The sequence below is a fragment of the Pteronotus mesoamericanus genome, unplaced genomic scaffold (assembly GCF_021234165.1).
Source record: "Pteronotus mesoamericanus isolate MK-2021 breed Mesoamerican mustached bat unplaced genomic scaffold, CSHL_Meso_final scaffold_476, whole genome shotgun sequence".
NCBI lineage: Eukaryota > Metazoa > Chordata > Mammalia > Chiroptera > Mormoopidae > Pteronotus > Pteronotus mesoamericanus.
In genome coordinates, this window is record NW_026555318.1 from 2,864,086 (window position 1) to 2,883,449 (window position 19,364).

The window sequence follows — 19,364 nt, forward strand, 5'->3', positions numbered from 1 at the left end:
ACTTGATGGATGGTTTGGCTGAATATAGAATTCAAGATTAAAAATAATTTTCCTTCCGAAACTTGCAGGCACCTCACCATTGTCCTCTGGCTTTTGGTGTCACTCTTGAGAGGCTTGATGCCATTCTTATGCCCTGGTTTTGCATATACCCATCCCCCCACCTCCAGAAGCGTTCAGGGTGCCCTCTGTAACCTCCGTGAGTGAGGGCCCTGCTTTGGCTGGATGTTTGGTGGGCTGCTTCAGCCCGGAGACTTATGTTCACCAGTTCCGGGAATGTCTTCCTGTTTTATTCCTTTGGTAATCTTCTCCCTGCCATGTGTTCTTCTTTCTACAATTCCCTTTGATTTGATGTCCTTTTGTCTTGGGGAATGATCCTTGAACTTTCTCCCCTCTTTTGTTGTCTGTCCATGCTTTTGCATATTTGTTAGTTTGCGTGTTATGGTTGTTCCGCTCTCTGGGAGATTTTCTCAGTCTTCTTTTCTTGCTCCACCACTCCCCCCGACCCACCCAACAACTTTTAGAAACTGTTTATTTTCTGTCATCCTTATTTCTATTCTGCTTAAGTAAGAGTTTGTGGAAGAACAGCTTAAGACTACTCAGTGGTTGTTCCTCAACCTTTTTTTCTTAATGCTACTGGTTCTTCCTTACTATCATATTTTTAATTTTCAAGAGCTCTTTATTATTTTCTGATTATTTCTTTTCTTAAAAAAAAAAAAGTCTCCTGCTCTCGTAACATAGATGTAATATCTTCTCCTTCTAACAATACTTAAAATTCGTTTAAGTATTTTTTCCCTGCTCTCAGCATCCATCCTCCCCCCACCCCACCCCCGCCCTGCCTCGGCATCGTTTCTCCCTTTCCTGCAGGGATAGTGTGCACAGGGGTGGGCAGGGGGAAGGAAGACAACAGGGACGGTGAGGCACTTTAGGAATAGCAGCAGCGCGGAGGAGAGAAGGCTGCTGCGCTTGGCTTGAGGTGCTTCCCCCAACCAGCAAGAGCTGTGACTGCCTCTGCCCGCCCGAGGGGCTGCTGGACAAGAGCAGTAGCAACAGAGGTGGGACAGAGAGGCTGCCAGCCTGCAGCCTGGTAGGGAGGGAGCAGGGTAATAAATGCTCAGAGCGCTCCTCCTCTCTGCATCATTTCTATGACTTACTCCTTTTTACCTCAGGCTCTGACATGACTTGGTACCATCGATCCTGTCTTTATTTCAGATTTTGATATTTTGTTCATCATAGATTTGTTTGCGTTAATCTTGATTTGTAAAAAATACGGCATTGAAATAGTCTCTGTCTCGGTGACTGAGTTTTTGGTCATGAATGTTGCACCTGCGGTCCCTGCCGCACTCTCCTCGCCCTAATCCGGGCCCTGAGGCAGAGTCCCCCGCACTCCCATGCAGCCCACTCACTGCCATTCTGCCCTCCTCCTCCATCCTTCAGAACCAAGGAGCCGTGCCGGGGCGGTGGGGCGGAAGGCCGTGGCAGAAGAGTCCCCTGAGAGAGGGGGCACCTGGAGGCTCAGCCTTCCCTATCCCCAGCTGGGTTGGGCCATCGGTTTCAGAACTGATACTTGCTTTGGGCCAGAGGGCCATGTCCCAGTTTGTGCTGAAAGGACCTTGCGGCAGGGAGCAACAGAGACGGGGACTTCTGGAAGCAATCGTCTGTAGGCGTTCGGAAAGGACAGCGGGATCTTTAAGAGCCAGCATGGAATCAATAACCCCAGAGCTGAAAAAAACAACACACATTCTTGGGTCCCACCCTGGGCTGACTGGTTCAGAAGCTCTGCAGCTGGAGCCTGGGAATTTTTTTCTTTAAAAGTCCCCTCCATTGAGTCTCATGGTGATCTGGGTGTGGGATTTCTGACATGTAACATTTCAAACCCATTTCAAAATTGGTTACCAGACTGATCACCAGAATATGAGGCTTTCTCAGGCACCATGTGGCTCTGTACTGGACCACAAGACTTCCAGTATCCCCGGGCTTCGTGGCTCCCTCAGCAGCCACACGCCGGGAATCCACGTGGAAGAGCAGGGCCAGCCTGGCAGGAGGCCCCTCTGACTGGTGAGGGGCTGTGCCCAGCATTTCCCGGGTCAGACCTCCGCCTTAGCGGAAGAAAGTTCAGATGTCAGATCAGAACCGGAAGCCGTCCTCAGCAGGCTGAAAGTTGGACTCGGGCCGGACGAAAGTGCTGGGGTGAATATAAATCCTGGCACTTACATTTAGAATAAGGGGGGAGAGATGTGGCTTAGCCGCAGTTCAGGAGGAAAGACTTGGGGGCTCCTTCCTGCCTGTGGACCGAGGATGAGTCAGGAGTGAGGAGTGGCTACCGAGGAGGGAGGTGGCAAAGCCAGCCGTGTTAATACAAACCCACAGAAACCCTGGGACCAGGGCGGGGGTTCTGGGGATCCTGCAGGGCATTTCTCAGTCCAACCACAGCTGAGGGGCTTGTGCCGTCCTTTTAGGTGGTTATCCAGAAACCAGAGCGGTCCAGAACGGCTGGGCTAGTTGGCCTAGCACAGAGAGAAGGCTCAGACATGCTGTTTTCCAATAGCTGCAGTGCTGCTGCCGGGGCAGGGAAAATAGGTGACTTTTCTCCGTAGCACTTACCTTGTCCTGCATTGAATTCCCTGTTTATTTTTTTATGTTGCCTGTCCTCCCGCTGGGACCGAGGCACCATGAGACCCGAGACTGTTTTATCACTCTGTCGCCAGTGCCTGGCACATGGGGGGAGCTCCTCCTTTGAGGGAACCAGAGAAGTAAGGATTTGCTCATCCCCAGAGACCTCAAAAGGTTATTGATGAGAAGAGGTTTTGCCTGGAGCAGGTTCTCAGATCCAGGGACCCCAACTCTACTGACTTTTGGGTTTCCACGCACAGAAGGAAACGTCAGAGCTTACACACATGCATGCACACCCGTGACCCGGGTGGCCTCGTGCCTCAGTCCTCGGAGAGGCCTGTGTGCCCTGCTCTGCCTTCCACTGACCCTGTTAGGCCTGGCACTGAGCAGTGGTCCCTGGGGGACACTGATGATCATCCCCCGTCACCATAGCCAGACCTCAACAGCCCCCCAGGCTACGAGCCCACCCTCGCTGGACAGTGGGCCGCCTCCGCCCAGCAGGGGTCCAGCAAGAGCCCAGCAAATGGGCCCAGAGACGCCTGCTTCTCCCACATCTCTCATAAGCATTTCAGAAGCTGGGGTGTCTTTGCCTGAAGGACACCCAGTCTAGACAACAGCTTGGCGGTAAAGGGCCGGCAAGAGGGGAGTGGCGAGAAGGGGACACATCGGCAAGCTTGATTTGGCCTGTTCAGGAAAGTTTTCTTGGGCCTCAACAGGAAAGCATTTCCACTGTTTCTCCATGTCACGCCCTGGTCTGTGCTCGCGCTCTGGGGCCCTGTCACAGGGCCGGGGCCTGGCAGGTGAGCTGCCGTTCCCTTCGGCCCCTTATCTTCCTTCGTCGTTCCTCAGTACGTCCTCTGGCTGTGGCTTCCCTCCTGGCTAGTCCCTCTGGCCCAGCTCCCTCAGGTCCGCCCCCTGCCCAGTCTCCCCCCCCCCGCCCCCCCCCCCCCAGGCCCTCACAGGCTTTTGCCTCCTCTGACCATCTTTCCTCCTCACCCTCCCTGGCCCAGCCCCTTCTTCCCAGCCTCCCTGTGTACCTCCCTGTGTACGCCCCCCCCAGACTCCCTACTTACCTCCTCTTGCCCATCCCCCCTGCCCAGCCACCTCACCACAATGCTTCTTCCCATTCAGACCCTCTTGTTCTGAGGCCTGGAGGGGTCCAGCCTGCACTCCCAGGGTGAACAGATGGCTCCAAGGCCCCTGGTCAGAGCCATTTCCTTGGATTTTATTCTCACGCCCACTCAAAAACCACATCCCAGTGGGAATAGGACTCTTGTCTGAATTCCCGTTTTCCAGAGATTTTTTCCACCAAGACCAGTCCCAGGGCCCTGGAACACTGGGAATTTCCTTGGAGGGGAAAGGGGTTGGGAGAGCCATAGTGCTAAGTCAGAGACCTTGAGCTGTGCCAGTTTCTCCTCCAAGCGGCTGGAGGGGGAGGCCTTGGACAAAGGTTCTCTTCCATCTTGAGGATTTTCCAATCTTGGTTCTGTGGTTTAGGTCTGGAGCCAGCGTTTGAGAGGAACCAAGTTTAAGAACGTTGAGATTTGGAGGTTCCCCTGTAATAGGATAGGATGTAATTCACTCCATAAGAGAAAAGAGTCCCTCCTGCCACCCTAGTCTTCCCATGAATTCCTCTCCTTTCTGGCCCAAGCAAAACTTCCCAGCACTTCCACCACCAGGACAGGCCTGGAAATACCGAGGACCCTGCATCGGGGCAGGTACCACGTTCTCCAAGATGGCTGAGCAGCGAGATGGACAAGCGACTGCCGGGTTTCTATAACCTTCCAAAGCAGGCAGCTCCCAAAAGGGGACCTTCAGAAGGCCCCTCCCCAGATCTAAGGGCCTAGGGGAGACAGGACAAGTGGACAGATTCCTAGCATAGACACACAGAGAAGAAGTAGTGCTCGTTGAAGAACCCCACCAGGCCAGTGCGCGGGGGAAGGGATGCGGGGAAGGGATGCGGTGAGGAGGCCAGTACGGGGAGACATCCGGGAGTAGGCTGTGAGGTGAGTGGAGGGACGGCAAAGTTGTGAGTAGACTTTTGAAGAGAGAGAAGATAAGAGAGTTTGTGAGAAGAAGAAAGGGTGTCCGGGCAGGCAGGAGGCGGAGGCGGAGTGCAGACGCCTGGGGCCCAGCGCTGCGGAAAGGGCCTGACAGCCTTGGTCCCGGAGCTGGGCCCCCGCACCTACCAGCTCCACGGCTGGGGCTGCACACCTAGCCCCTCAGTCAGTGCACCCGGCGTGGTGAGCTTCGGCCAGCCGTTAGCTTCAGACTTCCCAAATGCGGTGGCAAATAGCGATCTCACGGGGCTGAAATGTAACAGCAAAATTCGAGGCACTTGAGGGGATCTCTGTCCCTGTTGTCTCCCCTCCCACGGCAGCGCCCCTGCTGGGTGCACAGCCCTGGAGGTCTGTCTCCCATGTAGGCCCCTCTTGGTGGCCCTTTCCCTTTCCCTGGGGCAGGTCGGTCTCTTCTTTCTTTGTCTTTTCCTTCCTTCCTTCCTGAAGAGTGGGTCACATAAAATATCATTTTAAAGTGAAGTGCATTTAACACACTCACAATGCTGTTTACCCATCACCTTTGTCTAGTTTCAAAACACTTTCATCAGCCCCCACCAGGTGGCTCAGTTGGTTGGAGGGTCATCCTGTACACCAAAAGGCTGCAGGTTTGATTCCTGGTCAGGGCAGATGCCTAGGTTGCGAGTTCGAGCCCCAGTCGTGGCACATATGAGAGGAAACCAGTTGATGTTTCTCTTTCACATCAATGTTTCTCCTTTTCTCTAAGATCAATAAAAATATATCTTTGGGTGAGGATTTTAAAAGTTTTTAAAAAATGATCTCTGATTCCAAAGAATCTCATGTCTCTTTATTAAAATTCTTTTATCACCCTAAAAGGAAATACTGAAATACTGTACCCCTTAAGCAGTTGCTCCCCATGTTCTCCTCCCTTCAAGCCCATGGCAACGACCAAGCCGGTTCTGTTTCTACGGATGTACCTAGTTTAGATGTTTCAAACATAATGAAATCTTAGGATATATGACCTTTCGTATCTGGTTTCTTTCACCACCATAATGTTTTTGAGGCTCATCCATTTTATGGCTGAATAATATTCCATTGTTCAGATACCGTATACCGTAATTAGTGTATCCGTTCATTTGTTGATGGACATTTGGACTGTCCCCATCTTTTGGCTACTGTGAGTACAGCAGCTATGAACATGAGCACATGTATTTGTTCGAGTACCTGTTTTCAACTATTCGGTGTTCACACACCCAGGAGTGGAATTGCTGGGTCATGTGGTTATTCTATGTTTAACTTTATGAGGAACAGCCAAACTGCTTTCTATAGTAGCTGAACCATTTTACGTTCCCAGCAGCAGTATATGAGGGCTCCAATTTCCCTCCTTCCTTGCAAGCACCTAGTGTTTTCCATCTGTGTGTGTGTGTGTGTGTGTGTGTGTGGTGGTGGTGTTGTTGTTAAATTGTAGCATCTTAGTGGGTGTGAGGTGGTATGTCATTGTGGTTTTGCTTTGTGTTTCCCTAATGACTTACAATGTTGAACATCTTTTCCTGTGCTTGTTGGTCACTTGTATATCTTCTTTGGAGAAATGTCTAAGTCCTTTCTCCATCTCTTTCCTTTGCCCATTTTTAAATTAGGTTGTTTGTCTTTTTGTCTTGGGCAAATTTCTTATTCCCTCTTGAGCCCATTTGTTTATTGTCAAATGGGGTTGCTATTTTCTAAGTGTAACTGCAAAGGTTCTACAAGAACCTATGGAAAGGGCCTGGCACAGGTAGGGGGGTGGTTCGCAATCACCCAACCACCTTGGTTTTCCCAGGATGGTCCTGGTGTTAGCACCGAACGTTCAGCACCCTGGGAAACCCCAGGACAATTGGCCACCATACTGTGGCCCCAGGTATGGTTGACAGTATATATCCTTGCCACATTGTCACTCTAAACCTCAGTTTCCCCATCTGTGAGGTGGAACTGAGAATGCCTTACAAGTTGTTATAAAACTCCATTGAGCTGATTGGTTGAGAAGTTAACCAGAAAGGTCTAAGAAAAAAGGGTCATGCTCCCCCAACCTGCCCAGATCTTACCTGGAAGTACAAGAACAGGATCCCAGCAACAGAGGATTTCCTGGCCTGGAAGCCCTAGGTGCTCCCCTGCATATGTTCACTGCTCCTCGGAATCTCGGGGGTAACCAGCAGCATCGGCAGCACCTGGGAGTTTGTGGGAAAGGCGGAAGCCCAGGCCCCGCCCAGTGCTGCCGAATGAGAATCTGACTCCCAGGTGATTCCTGTGCACGTTCAAGTGTCAGAAGCACCACTTTCTACCAAAGGCTTTAAAGGAGGGGAAATAGTCCAGGGTATGGAAATACATCAGTGAATTCACCACACAGCATTTGTGAGAGCATACAAATTGGAATCTACCTAAATGCCCAACAATAGGGAAATAGTTAAGAAAACTGTGCATTTTCTTCTGAGTAGGGAGCCACGACACTTACAAATGGTGGTTAAGAGACCATGTTCAACTCAGAAACTGCTTTCAATGCCATGAGGTGTGACTAGAGCATCCACAGAACTGGGTGATTAGCAGAGTGATAACCATGGAAATTATACACATATGAAAAAGACTAGAAGCCGTGATACCAGCCAGGACCAGAGGAGGGATGGAGGAGGTCTGCTCTTGTTTTTGTTCTTCCTTATCGTCCTAATTCTCTGTGGTTATATGATATATATTTGTGTTACAAAAACCTCTGGTCGGCTGACACTTCTCCAAAAGCCCACAGCTGCATCAGTGCCAGGACACGGCGATTCTTCCATTTCTGTGAAGTGTTGGGGAAAGGAAGAAATGCTTTGTTGGGAAAGCCAGCCCACACCCTCTTGCCAAGCCTGGTCTGGCCCCCCACTTCCAGGGCCTTCTTAGGTCAGCCTCACCCACCCCGACACCCCTGGATGCCAGCCCTCAGCGCTGATGTAAGGGCCCCTTTGTCTGGCCGGGGTCCTTCCCCTCCTGGGTGAGACCCGCGTTCCGCACTTCTGTGACAGCAAGTGTTCTCTGTGGGCTCGCAGGTTTGCTTCAGTGGGGTGCTCGAATACTTCTGGAGGCAAATGGAGGTTGTTGTGTGGATACATGAGCAAAGGGAAACTAAGGGTAAAGGGACCCTTCCAGAATGCCAGCTTGATTCTGTGGCCTTGCATTTAATCTACCCAACCACTCCAGGAGGCAGGTCTTTCTAATGCTATCCCGGAGCAGAGAGGGGAAGCGCTTACCCAAGGTAGCATAGCTAGTGAGTGGCAGAGCCAGGACAAGAACCTAGGTCCTTCTGCCTTCAGAGTCTGGGCATTTAACCACTGTCTGCTCAGGAACAGACGTGAGCAAGGGTGCTTCTAGACCAGCACTGGACCAATTTTATTGTGCAAAGGAATCCCTTGGGGAACTAGTTCAAATGCAATTTTGATCCAGCAAGTTTGGGGTTAGGCCCAGGATTCTGCATTTCTAATGAGCTCCCACGTAGCACGGAAGCTGCTGGTCCCTGCAGCATACTTTGAGTTGCAGAGATCTAGAAAACCTTCCTGTTGGTCTTGTAGGGCCTCATGGAATGGTGGAGGCAGGGGCTGGGGTGCCCCCACCCCACTAATCCCATCAGCACCTCCAGGATTGGACCCAGCTGCCTGGAGCACCAGCCCGACATGCCTGGCTGGCCGGGCCTCTCCGCTAGGCCCCACAGGACACCCTTGGTTGCCTGCCCTGGCATTTCCACCTGCCAGTTGGCTGGCAGGTGATGGGCCAATGGTGACAGCTTAGCCAGAATTCCTGCCCAGAACCATTTTGAGCTCCGCCAAGGTAAATGCTGCCCTGCTGTCACAAATGAAGCGCTGGCAGGTTCTGGGCATGAATAACTGAGACAGAAGGGACATCGTAACAGCGGACGTTTAGGACGGAGCTGGGGATGGCTTTGAGGAGGCAGCCTCCACCGTCAAGACCTTTTCCTAGAAAGGCCCGACAAAGTCAGCGTCAGCATCACAGTTCCCACTTATCAAACACCTGCTGTGGACCAGGCGCTGGGCTAAGAGCTTTCCGTTGATATGTTTTGTGTAATCCTTTCGCAGACTCTGCGAGAGATGGTATTGATGGAACAGACCCTCACAGTGGGCAGTAGTGCTTGGCACCGGCCATTATGTGGTGGAGCCAGTTTTTGAACTTGAGCCTGTCTGGTGCCATAGTCCCTGCACTTGGTCCTAGAGCGGTGGCTTTCAAATTGCACTCCACAGAGGCCTGGGCTCCTGTGGCTTGAGGGTGTGGAGAAGGAAGTGGCTCGATCTCTTTCCACCTCCCAGAGTGGCCTTACTTTGATGTAATCCATGAATCAAACTTCCATGGAAGATTAATTAGGAGAAAGGATTTCGTGGTCAAAAATGTCTGAAATCCACATCATGTTGCTTCCCCAAAGGAATGGGGGTTATTGAGTAGGGCTTCTTGCATGCATTTCGAGGAAACGTAGTTCCCTCTGGTGGACTTGCCAAGTGCTCTGGCTTGTGCTACGCTCCCTGACCTTCTGTGGTGTCACCCCCTCTAGCGCCTAGCCTCCAGTCCACAGTGCTGGAGGGCTGCCCTCTGGGACAGCGGGACAGCCCCGCGGACAGCAAGTCAAATGCGGTGCCAGGCCGTGAACTGGGCGAATTCCTCGGGCAAGTTAACTGCCAGGCAAGGCCTCTGAATCCCTTTAAGAGACGTGTATGGATTACAGAGAAGTCAGTGGGTTGACTGGCCTGAGGAGGCCACTTAGGACCTTGTATTAATTAGGATAAAAATTCAGCTATTGTTACAAGTGCCCAACTGACGAGGCACTAGGACCTGACAGAAATTTGTTCTCTCATATGTGTGAGCATAAGTAAGCAGGGATTGATGTAGGGTCTCCACGGTGCTGGGGGCCCAGGTTTCCTCTACAGTAAGTGCCTTTCTGTGTTGTGGTCCAAGATGGCTGTCTCAGCTCCCAGCATCACATCTGCATCCCAGCCAATGGTTACCAAGTAAGGTGAGGGCCCCCCATTCCTACTGAAGGCCATCATTCTGCCCCTCTAACATGGGCCAGACATAGTCATTTAGCCACACCCAGCTGTAAGGGGGGCTGGGAAGCAGAGTCGAACTGGGCGGTGATGTACTTCACTAAAATTGGGAGGTTCCGCTACTCAAGGAAGAAGGAGAGAATGGTCATGAGGAGGCATTTATTAGTCTCTGCCATGAGTGGACTTCCACCATCAAAACTGCTGGTGCCCGCGGCAGCATGACCAGGGACCTGCAGGGGTAGCCGGGAAGCACCGCCAAGTTTGGAGAATTCCCAACCACATGACTCTTTTCCCCGTGGTCAGTCAAGAAGCCAGCAGTGCTTGACTTTGTAGAAGAAAAAAAATACACAGCGGCCAGTGTTGCCAGGGGAAAGTTCCCTCCAAAGTGTGGCTTCTCACTTCAGTCTTCCCGTTTGGCTCTGCACAGTCTGTGCTGGTGGCAGACTGTGTAGGGTATCCCTGGAAGTCCTTCCTCTGATCCTGCCGTGAATAAGACAGTTCTAGTTAGGGCCCTTTCGGTTCCAGGGAGCAGTCGCTCTGTCTCGGGGAAGGTTTATAGTGAGGGTGCAGAGATGAAGGGCCTCCGACCTCGGGGACCTGAGAAGCTGTCGGAAACCCGCGCCGCTTTCTCTGCCTCAGTTCTTGTCTCTTGGTCACTCACGCAGCGTATATTTATTGAAGTCTTCCTTTCCTTTTCTACGGACTGGCAGTCACACTTAGTGCAGTGCCCTGGTGATACCACAGTCGCCCACGTTCCATGCTTGCTGGCCTGCGGGGCTGCCAGCCACTTGATCCAATACCTTTCTTCCGCATTTAAACCGGTGGAGCCAGGTTTCCCATCCTCACCCTGAAAGCACCTCCCTTGTTAGTTTTGCTTCCTCAGAGAAGAGCCTGAGAAATCAGGAAACGCCTTCCTGTGTGTGGGATGTCCCAGCTGTGGGAATGCTGTCTATGGACTTGGATTCCCAGAGGAGGACAGAGGGCAGGGCGGGGCGGGGGGGGGGTTCCTACACAAGTGGTTTTGTGTCACCCGATGTCAGTAGTGGGAGAGGAGGCTGTTCTTGTCAGAGCCACACTGCACATTCTCAGCATAGCCAGCGGCACCATCAGCTGTGGGATCCTTGTTGATTGAACTCATACAGCAAGCAGATCCCTGGCACCTACCATATGCCAGGTGCCATGCCCTGCGCTAGGTAGGAGCTGGGGGTGAGGAGATGAACGCGACACAGTCCCTGAGCTCTGTGTTCCCTAAAGCAGGTGTCCCCAATATCCAGGCCATGGACCGGTACCCTTCCAGGCCTGCTGGGAACTGGCCACACAGCAGGAGGTGAGCTTGAATGGAATATGCTCAAATCATCCCGAAATCATCCCCTCCACCCCCAGTCCGTGGTGCTAAAAATTGCCTTCCATGAAATCAGTCCCTGGTGCTAAAAAAGTTGGGGACCGCTGCCCTAAAGGACCCACACCGGTTTTTCTGATATGTGAAATTTAACCAATGACTGATAGGTGGTCCAAGTCACCTTCCAGTGAGATAGTTACTTAAAGACCCAAGAAACAGTAGACAGAGGGAGAGGCATTGTTTGTGAGACTGGCACGGACTCAGGTAGCTATGTGGGCCTCGGTGTCCCCACTTGTAAAACGGACTAATTCTAGTACTCACCTGCCAGGGCTGTTCTGTGGGGATGCATCTGCAATGCCCCGTGCACCTGTCAGAGCTGCGCCAATGCCAGCTGCCCTTCTCCTTCCTCCAGTTCTCCCAGGCACTTCCCTGCCCCTGCGGACTTTGTTCTTGGCTCTGTCCAGGAATGGCCCCAGTCCAAGTCGTCCCCTTCTCTTGAGGCTGCAGTTTGGCCTCAGCCGTCACCATGGGGCCTCCCCAGGCCAGGGCTCTAAATAGATGCAGCTTCCAGCCTCACTGTCCTGGGGATAATCAAAGTCCCCCTGCTCCAGGAGAGGTTGTCTGTGGCGGCCCGTTTGGGACTAATGGCAGATTCTGCATGGCGCTGCCCCCGAGGCGTTTCTTCCCTGGAAGGATGGCTGCATTTGGCACTTCCAAGGCCTGCAGCAGAGCCTCGGCCTCGCCCGCCTGGCCTGAGCGTGCCCCAAGTGTGTGGGGGCCTCACCCTCCCAGGGGTCTGCTAACTCACTGGGCAGAATCTCTGCCCAGGAGTGAGAGGTGGCAGCTCCTTTAGTCTCTGACTCTTCCTGGGTCAGCGTAGACAAAGATCTTTCGTCACTGAGGAGGTGCCACCGGAGGGCTCCTAGGGAACTGTAAGAGTGAGGTGATTCTTTCTGTCCCAGGGTCCCCCAACAGCAGCCAGCTGGCTCCTCAGTGAGGCAGCACCTGCTGGGGCAGTTGACTGTTTCTTTCCATGGGAAATAGAGGAGTCGGAGCGATGGGTTGGTGAGACGCGTCCCCGGTCACGCCACCCTTTGCCTCTTAGTGAGGCAGCAAGAGACAGGTCAGCATGTTTGGGCTTCACCACTGCGGAGCGTGGATTCCATCCAGGGCCCTCATTTCCAACGCGTGGAGGTTTAGCGAACGCTATCACCAGGCGAGTCCCAGAAGCAGGTGCTGGAAACAGGACCCTTCTCTGAGCCTGCAAACGGCCATTTTAAACACATGCCTGTTCAGGTTCCTAGTGGGGAGCCGTGTGCAACTGACTCCTGCAGTACAGCGTCCCCTGTCCCTGTGAGCCGCCGTCCTGCGTCGTGTGCTAACACTATGCCTTTCCAGTCACCAGAATGCATAGCAGTGGCGATCAGGCCAAGGGTGGGCAAGCCTTGGACAAGCCATGCTTTGAAACTCTGAATGGTCATTCATTCATTAACAAATCCCCCAACTGAGCACATACTTTGTGGTTAAACACCAGAGATAAAGGCTGACCTTTCCCGTGGGGAACATACAGGGAAGGGGAACGTACAGGGAAGGCAGGTGCGGAGATAACAAGAGTAAAAGGCAAATAAGTCATCACAAGCGTGCAACTCAATGAGGGGGCGCAGCCCGCGGTGTGGTTACCAGGCTGCTGCCAAGGAAATGATGGCAGAGCTGAGGCCTGAAGGACAAGAAGGAGTTGGCTTCTGAATGGAATAAGAAAGAGGTTGCGAGGCACAGGCAGTACCAGGGTCCTGAGGCAGACAAGCACTTGGTGATTTCAGGAACTGAGAAGAGCCCAGCCTGGGTGGAGTGCAAAGAGCAGGGGCGGTGGGGCGGGGGGAAGGGTGGAGGCGGGGAGGAAGGGTGTGTGCGGAGCCAGACCACCACACATCAGGAAGGCTTTGTGTTTGTGTGTAACAGAGGGCGCCACGAGCATCCCTCCAACTTGTCAGGGACCCAAGTTCCATCCAGCTCCTCACTCCGCCCTCCTAGGTTGTGGCTCTGGTCCTTATACTCACAAGACGGCTGTTGGAGCGCCATGCATCATATCCACACTCCAGGCAGGAATAAGAAGGGCAAAGGCAAGAGGGGCGAGCAATTAAATTTAACCTCTTTCAAAAGTCTCCACTAGAACCTTCAGTTTGTCTCATTAGCCAGCCTATGTCACATGTAACCCTTAAGACATCTGGGGAATGAGGTTTTTTAGCTGGCTACATTACTGCTTGCTGCAAAGTCAATGTTCTGATAATAACATGGAGGGGTGAGTGGGTGTTGGATAGGCAGTGTCCAGAGTCTGCCCCCATGGAGCCTCGTAAGTTGTGGTAAGGAGCGTGGCTTTCATTCTGAGAGCAGCTGGGAAGCCATAGAATGTTCTAAGCAGGACAGTGACAGGGAAGGGGGAGACAGCTCAGGGTTACCTGAGTTGAGCCACAGCAACACACCTGTGGCAAGTGTATTCATTTCCTAGGGCTCCACCACAAATCGCCACCATCTGAGTGGCTTACAGCAACTGCAATGTACTCTCCTCCAGTTCTGGAGGCCGGAAGTCTGAATCGAGTCATCAGCGAGGCCATGATCCCTCAGAAGGTGCTAGGGGACAGTCCTTGCTCTCCCCTTCCAGCTCCTGGAGGCTCCTGGCAGTCCTTGGTGTTCCTTGGCTTGTAAGCTGCACCCCTCCAGTCTCTGCCTCTGTTGTCACATGGCCTTCTTCCCCGTGTTGCCTGTGTGCCTCTGTATTCAAATGTGTCTCTTCTTCCTTTCATAAGGACATCCATCATTGGAATTAGTGCCCGCCAAGACGCGATTTTCAAATGAGGTCATATTCATAGGTACCCGGGGTTAGGGCTGGAAAGCATTTTTTTTGCAAGACACAATTCATCCCACAAAGCACACAAAAGGAGTGCTACCTAGATGCTGCTTTGCTCTGTTGGGCCACTCATTTTCCCCTCACCCGCAGGTCATAATAAGACAGCCCAGGTTTATTTCCAGAGTTCTAACCCAATGCCAGGCACCGATCCTCCTTCTCTTATAAAAGGGCACAAAGTAGGGTCTGGGTTCCCACCTCATTCACTTTGGCAGATGCTTCTCCAGCTCGGAGGATGTAAGGCCCTCAAGCCCTGGGTGCAGAGGTGACCTCGCCTGTCCCCACTTGTCAGGGGATCAGAGTTTGGGTGGGTGGGTGGGTGGCGGGGGAAGGGAGAGCAGCTGAATTTAAATAACAACCTGAGTAGCATCTAACTTGTTTTCCTTTCTTTGGACAAAATTTTAGGCTAACCTATGCCCTTTAATAAACCACTTTTTTTCTAGCCTTGTAAGTTCATAAACCACTTTTAAAGATTTTATTTATTTTTATTTTTAGAGAGAGGGAAAAGGAGGGAGAAAGAGAAGGAGAGAAGACATTGATGTAAGAGAGAAACATTGTTCGGTTGCCTCTCACACGCCCCCAGCTGAGGACCTGGCCTGCAACCCAGGCATGTGCCCCCTGAGCGGGAATTGAAAGGGCGACCTTTCGGTCAGCAGGCCAGTGCTGGATCCACTGAACCACACCAACTGGGGCAGTAAACAACTTTTATATTTGAACCAGGCCAGAGAAGAGGTGAGCTGTAGCAGTGGCTCTGGAAGGTGGTCGCAACTGAGCTGGGGTCAGAGTTAGGGTCCTGCGGACCATCAGATATACAGTGTTGTTCAGGGCCCCCTATTTTTTGCTTTGCGGTGGAATAAAAACTGCTCACCATGTGAATCCCTGGAAGCAGGCTGGGGACATATCTTCTTTGTACGTATCTCTTTGCTTGAATTGGTGTGCCCGGACCTCTGTTTCTTGGCAGACGATTTTTCGAGAGGAAGTGTGTTTTGAGGTTTGTGTGTGTTTGTTTTTTGGTCAAGGGGAAGATCCCCAGCAGAGATGGGTGGAGATAGAAGGGCTGGAGACCAGGAGGGAAGGATGCGACATCTGGTCCCCTGGGGAGTCAGATGGGAGGTGGAAACGGAAGGGGCTGCTTCCCCGTGAAAGGCTGAGAGCTCTGGCCACAAGCACACGGTGCCCGCAGGCAGAGCTGGGGAGCACTGCCTCCTCCCTGGGCACCGCCTGGGACCCCAGGGTGGGTGACTCTGGCACCAGTGAGAGGCAACATCCTTGACGTGGGCACTTGCCCTCACCCCAGGGTTTGTGGCATCAAGTTGGTCCCTTCAGGTGATTTCATGAGGAAAACCAGAAATCAAGCAAAGGTGAGCTCGTATGACTCTCACAAATGGTACACACACGTCTTGAGGGCTCCCATGGATGGTGGGGGCCATTTGCAAGGGATGGAGGACCTCGCTGGGCAAGTAGGAGGAGAAGGTCAGCAAGAAAGGAGGTTTAAGCTGAGCATTAAAGGAGTAGGTATCAGCCATGGGGAGAAGGCAAGGAAGGTCATTCCCGGCAGGAGGCTCGGCATGTCAAAGGCGTAAGTGACCAGTGGCAGTGTGAGGCCGCCAGAGGTGCCTGGTCTGGTGGCAGGGGCGCACGAGGACGCACAGGGGAAGGAGAGTAGGAAAGAGGTGAAGCTGGAGAGAAGGTGGAACTGGCTGCTGATGGGACTTCGGGCGCCAGGCCGAGGGTTGGATTTTGTCACAAGGACAATGGGTGCCCCAGATGGCTCGTGACCAGACTGACATGGCCTCAAATGTGTTTTAGTTTTATCTGATGGGCATAAAACCAGCAGCGGCAGTCAAAATCTACCCCCGGTCTACACGTTTCTTCTGCTCATTGTCCCCCAGCTCTGCCCCGACGCGGGATTCCTGGAGTGCGCCCCTTGTCAGAAGAGCAGTCTTCCTCCTGGAGGGTGGGCAGAGCAGGCGTCCTGCCCCTGCCCGTGCTGGGCCCAGGGCGAGGGCTGGCCGGGCAGCTGGCAGGCTGGCAGAGAGCACGGTCTGCTCTGCTGTGTCTGAAGCCACTGCCTCTGGACAGCCTGATTGATGGCCCACGACGTCCAGGGATTCTCACGGGTCAGCGGCCCCGTCTCCACGGCTGCAGCCAAGGGAACCTGCCCGCTGGGCCTCCATTTCTCCTGTGGCTGCTTCCATCCCGACTGCCCCTCCCCGCAACCCCTGCCATCGGCTGAAGTGCTGTGACAACGCTTCCTGTCCTGGCTCGTCCACCCTTTCTGCCAACCATTTCCCGGCCTCTTTTCAACTCTGGTGCTAAATGCTTCTGTGCAAGAAAGGCTTAACAGAATTAACGCCCGCCTGCTGTGTTCTGGCTTGTTCTTTATTTTATCCCCATTGGACACATAGCAGAGGTTAGAAATACATCTTAAGGAAATCTTTGCTGCTTCTCTCCCCTTTCTAAACCCTCTAGGGAAGGTAGTATGGGCTCTGTATCATCTCTCTGCTTGAGGGTCTGTGTCTGTGCATTCTGTTTGCATAAGTCCCACCTCCTCCATCAGACCAGCAACTCCCCAAGATCAAGGGTTTGCTTCCATCTTTAGACTGGCAGCTTCTAAGGTCCAGTTTTTCCCTTCTTCCTTAAAAAGAGTACTCCCTGGAGCAGGGGAGCTCTCCCCCTCAGTCTGGGAGCTCCCTGAAGACAAAAGCCCTTTTTGGGCCTGCCCTATTTCTCTTTGGTGCCTCAAGCTCTGCCTTGGTGTGTGTGCTTCATGGGGACCCAAGGGCTGCAGGAGAAGCCTCCTGGCCCCTCCGGGAATGGCCTGGCTGAGCACGGACATAGCAGATCTGCATTTGGCTGGGCCCAGAGCCGCATATACATGGCTAGGGGCCGGGTACCGAGCTGTTTGGGGCCAAGGGGAGCCCAGGGGCTACCAAGACTAAATCAGCCATCTGGGCCATAGGTCCAACTCCCTGGGAGGGCCACGATTTTTTGTATCCAGAAGTCCGGGTTGGGGAGGTGCCGAGGGGGCTTCCTGGCACGCCTGACGACACCTCATGCCTCCTGTGGGCTCTGTCTTGGATCGCGGCAGGAGGACAACCACAGTTACTATGTGTCCCGTCTGTACGGCCCCAGCGAACCCCGCAGCCGGGAGCTGTGGGTGGATGTGGCTGAGGCCAACCGGAGCCAAGTGAAGGTCCACAGAATCCTCTCCAACACTCACCGGCAGGCTTCGGTGAGTGCCCCAGTTCCCGGCAGCGCTGCCCTGGGCTGGCAGGCTGGGAGCCCCTCTGCCCACCTGGTTCCTGGGCACGGCTCATGGCCTAGGGTGTGTGATCTGGGAGGTGCCTTCCAGGGGATCCTGGGTGGCTTGGCCAGAGTTGGGATGCCCGCCTGAGGTCCTGTCAGCCTACCCTGCCCATTCCTGCCCGTCACCCTACCCAGACGAGCACGGAGCAGGGTAGATGTCCAGCCCCCTGGCCTGCAGCGTGGCCCATGCCGACTCTCTCCCATCCCCTCCAGAGAGTGGTCTTGTCCTTTGATTTCCCTTTCTACGGGCATCCTCTGCGGCAGATCACCATAGCAACTGGAGGTAAGTCCTGGTCAGTAGAGATGGGGGAGGATTTGGAGCTCTCAGCCAGAACTTGGGGGACCTACCGGGGGAGGTTCCCTGGAGATAGGGATATAGAGATGGACCGGGGAGGGGTCCATGTTTGACTGTCTTGGGAGCCCACTATCAGGAGGGAAGTCAGTGGTTGTGTCCAGATGCCTCCCTCACATCAGCTGATTTGCTCCTGTGTGTGTGTACGCGCATGTGTCTCCCTCTGGACCAGCTCAGGCCAGTGTGGGCAGCCCTGTGGTCCCTGTATATCTGAGCCTGTGACTGAGAGGGAAAGGGAAGCTGCAATAAGAGCTTGGTTCCTGGGTCCAGGCTCCCCGTGGGTACCAGGAGCCCATCTTTGATTCCTGTGTACGTTCCCGGGGAGAAGGGGAGGTGGGAATTTGTGCCCACCTGGAGGAGCAGGGAGAACCTTTTCCAGTCTGGGTCGCTTTTGCTCCGTACGCTCCTGATCCTGGGCCTCCCAGTTGGGTACAGAAGACAGAGGTCAAGGCTTGCTTCCAGCCACATCTGCATGGCTCCTTCCTGCCCTTGGGGCTTGGGAACATAAGGAAACAACCCCTCTGGGCTTCCTCTGGTGATTCCTCTGCCCTTTTCCCCACCCCAGGCTTCATCTTTACTGGCGACGTGACTCATAGGATGCTCACAGCTACTCAGTACGTGGCCCCTCTGATGGCCAATTTCAACCCTGGCTACTCCGAAAATTCCACAGTTGCTTACTTTGACAACGGTGAGACCAGATCTCAGAGTTAAAGTCACCCAGGACCAGGACTCCCCTGGCCCAGCCCCTTTAGAAGAATGCAAGGGCCAGAGAGGGCAGGGGACTTGACGCGGTCACACAGGAAGGCAGCCACCCCATCTTTCTGTATTGTTTCCTTATCTGTAAGATGGCACGAGATGCCTGCCACCCGGCAGGGTCTGGTGAGGTAAGGGAATAAAGGGCTTGGCTCTTAGCACAGGTGAAATACATACCAGGGACCTTTATTGTTTCTTATTCTCCCCAGGTTGAACCCAACCTCCCATCCCAAGAGAACAGGCACGTCTCCTCCTTTTTTAAAAAAAAATTTTATTTCTTGATTTGAGAGAGAGAGATGAAGTAGTAGAGAGTGAGAGACATCAGTTTGTTGTTCCACCTATTTATGCCTTATTGGTTGATTCTTTTTTTTTTTTTAAGATTTTATTTATTTACTTTTAGAAGGAGGGGAAGGGAGGGAGAAAGAGAGGAAGAGAAACATCAGTGTGTAAGAGATATCAGTTGCCTCTCACAAGACCCCCATCCAGCGACCTGGCCTGCAACCCAGGCATGTGCCCTGACTGGGAATTGAACTGGCAGCCTTTCAGTTCACAGGCCGGCACTCAGTCCACTGAGCCACACCAGCCAAGGCCTATTTCTCCTCCTTTTTATCTTGTGTCAGGATAGGCAAGAAGGAAGGGGCATGCTTGGAGTAAGAGATGCTCAAGCATGGTATCTGGGGGCTGAAGTAGGGTCTTCTGGTTCCTCTCCGGCTTGGAAGCCAGGCTGTTGGTGGTGGCTTACCTAGCTCCTGCCTTTAGTCAAATTTGCAAACTGCCTCCACTGTCCCTAAGAGGCCCGACCTAGGGCCAGTCCACTTTGGCCACTCTTTCTGCAACGCCCTGCCCCCTGGATCCCTCCCTGTCCATCCAGGTCTCTGCTGTTCTCCACAGGGACAGTCTTTGTTGTTCAGTGGGACCGTGTCTACCTCCAAGGCCGGGAGGACAGGGGCAGCTTCACCTTCCAGGCAGCCCTGCACCGTGATGGCCGCATTGTATTCGGCTACAAAGAGGTGAGTGAGCCCACCTTCGG

General features: G+C 53.3%; 1 protein-coding gene across 1 annotated transcript in view; it reads left to right on the forward strand.

Moving 5' to 3' along the window:
• The window catches only part of PLXDC1 (plexin domain containing 1), a 63,461-nt gene that overhangs the window by 10,221 nt on the left and 33,876 nt on the right, over positions 1-19,364 (forward strand). Inside the window, exons 3-6 of the mRNA XM_054593633.1 lie at positions 17,012-17,155; positions 17,443-17,512; positions 18,147-18,269; positions 19,226-19,344. Coding sequence (XP_054449608.1) covers positions 17,012-17,155; positions 17,443-17,512; positions 18,147-18,269; positions 19,226-19,344 — 456 coding nt within the window. The remainder of the gene's footprint in view (positions 1-17,011; positions 17,156-17,442; positions 17,513-18,146; positions 18,270-19,225; positions 19,345-19,364) is intronic.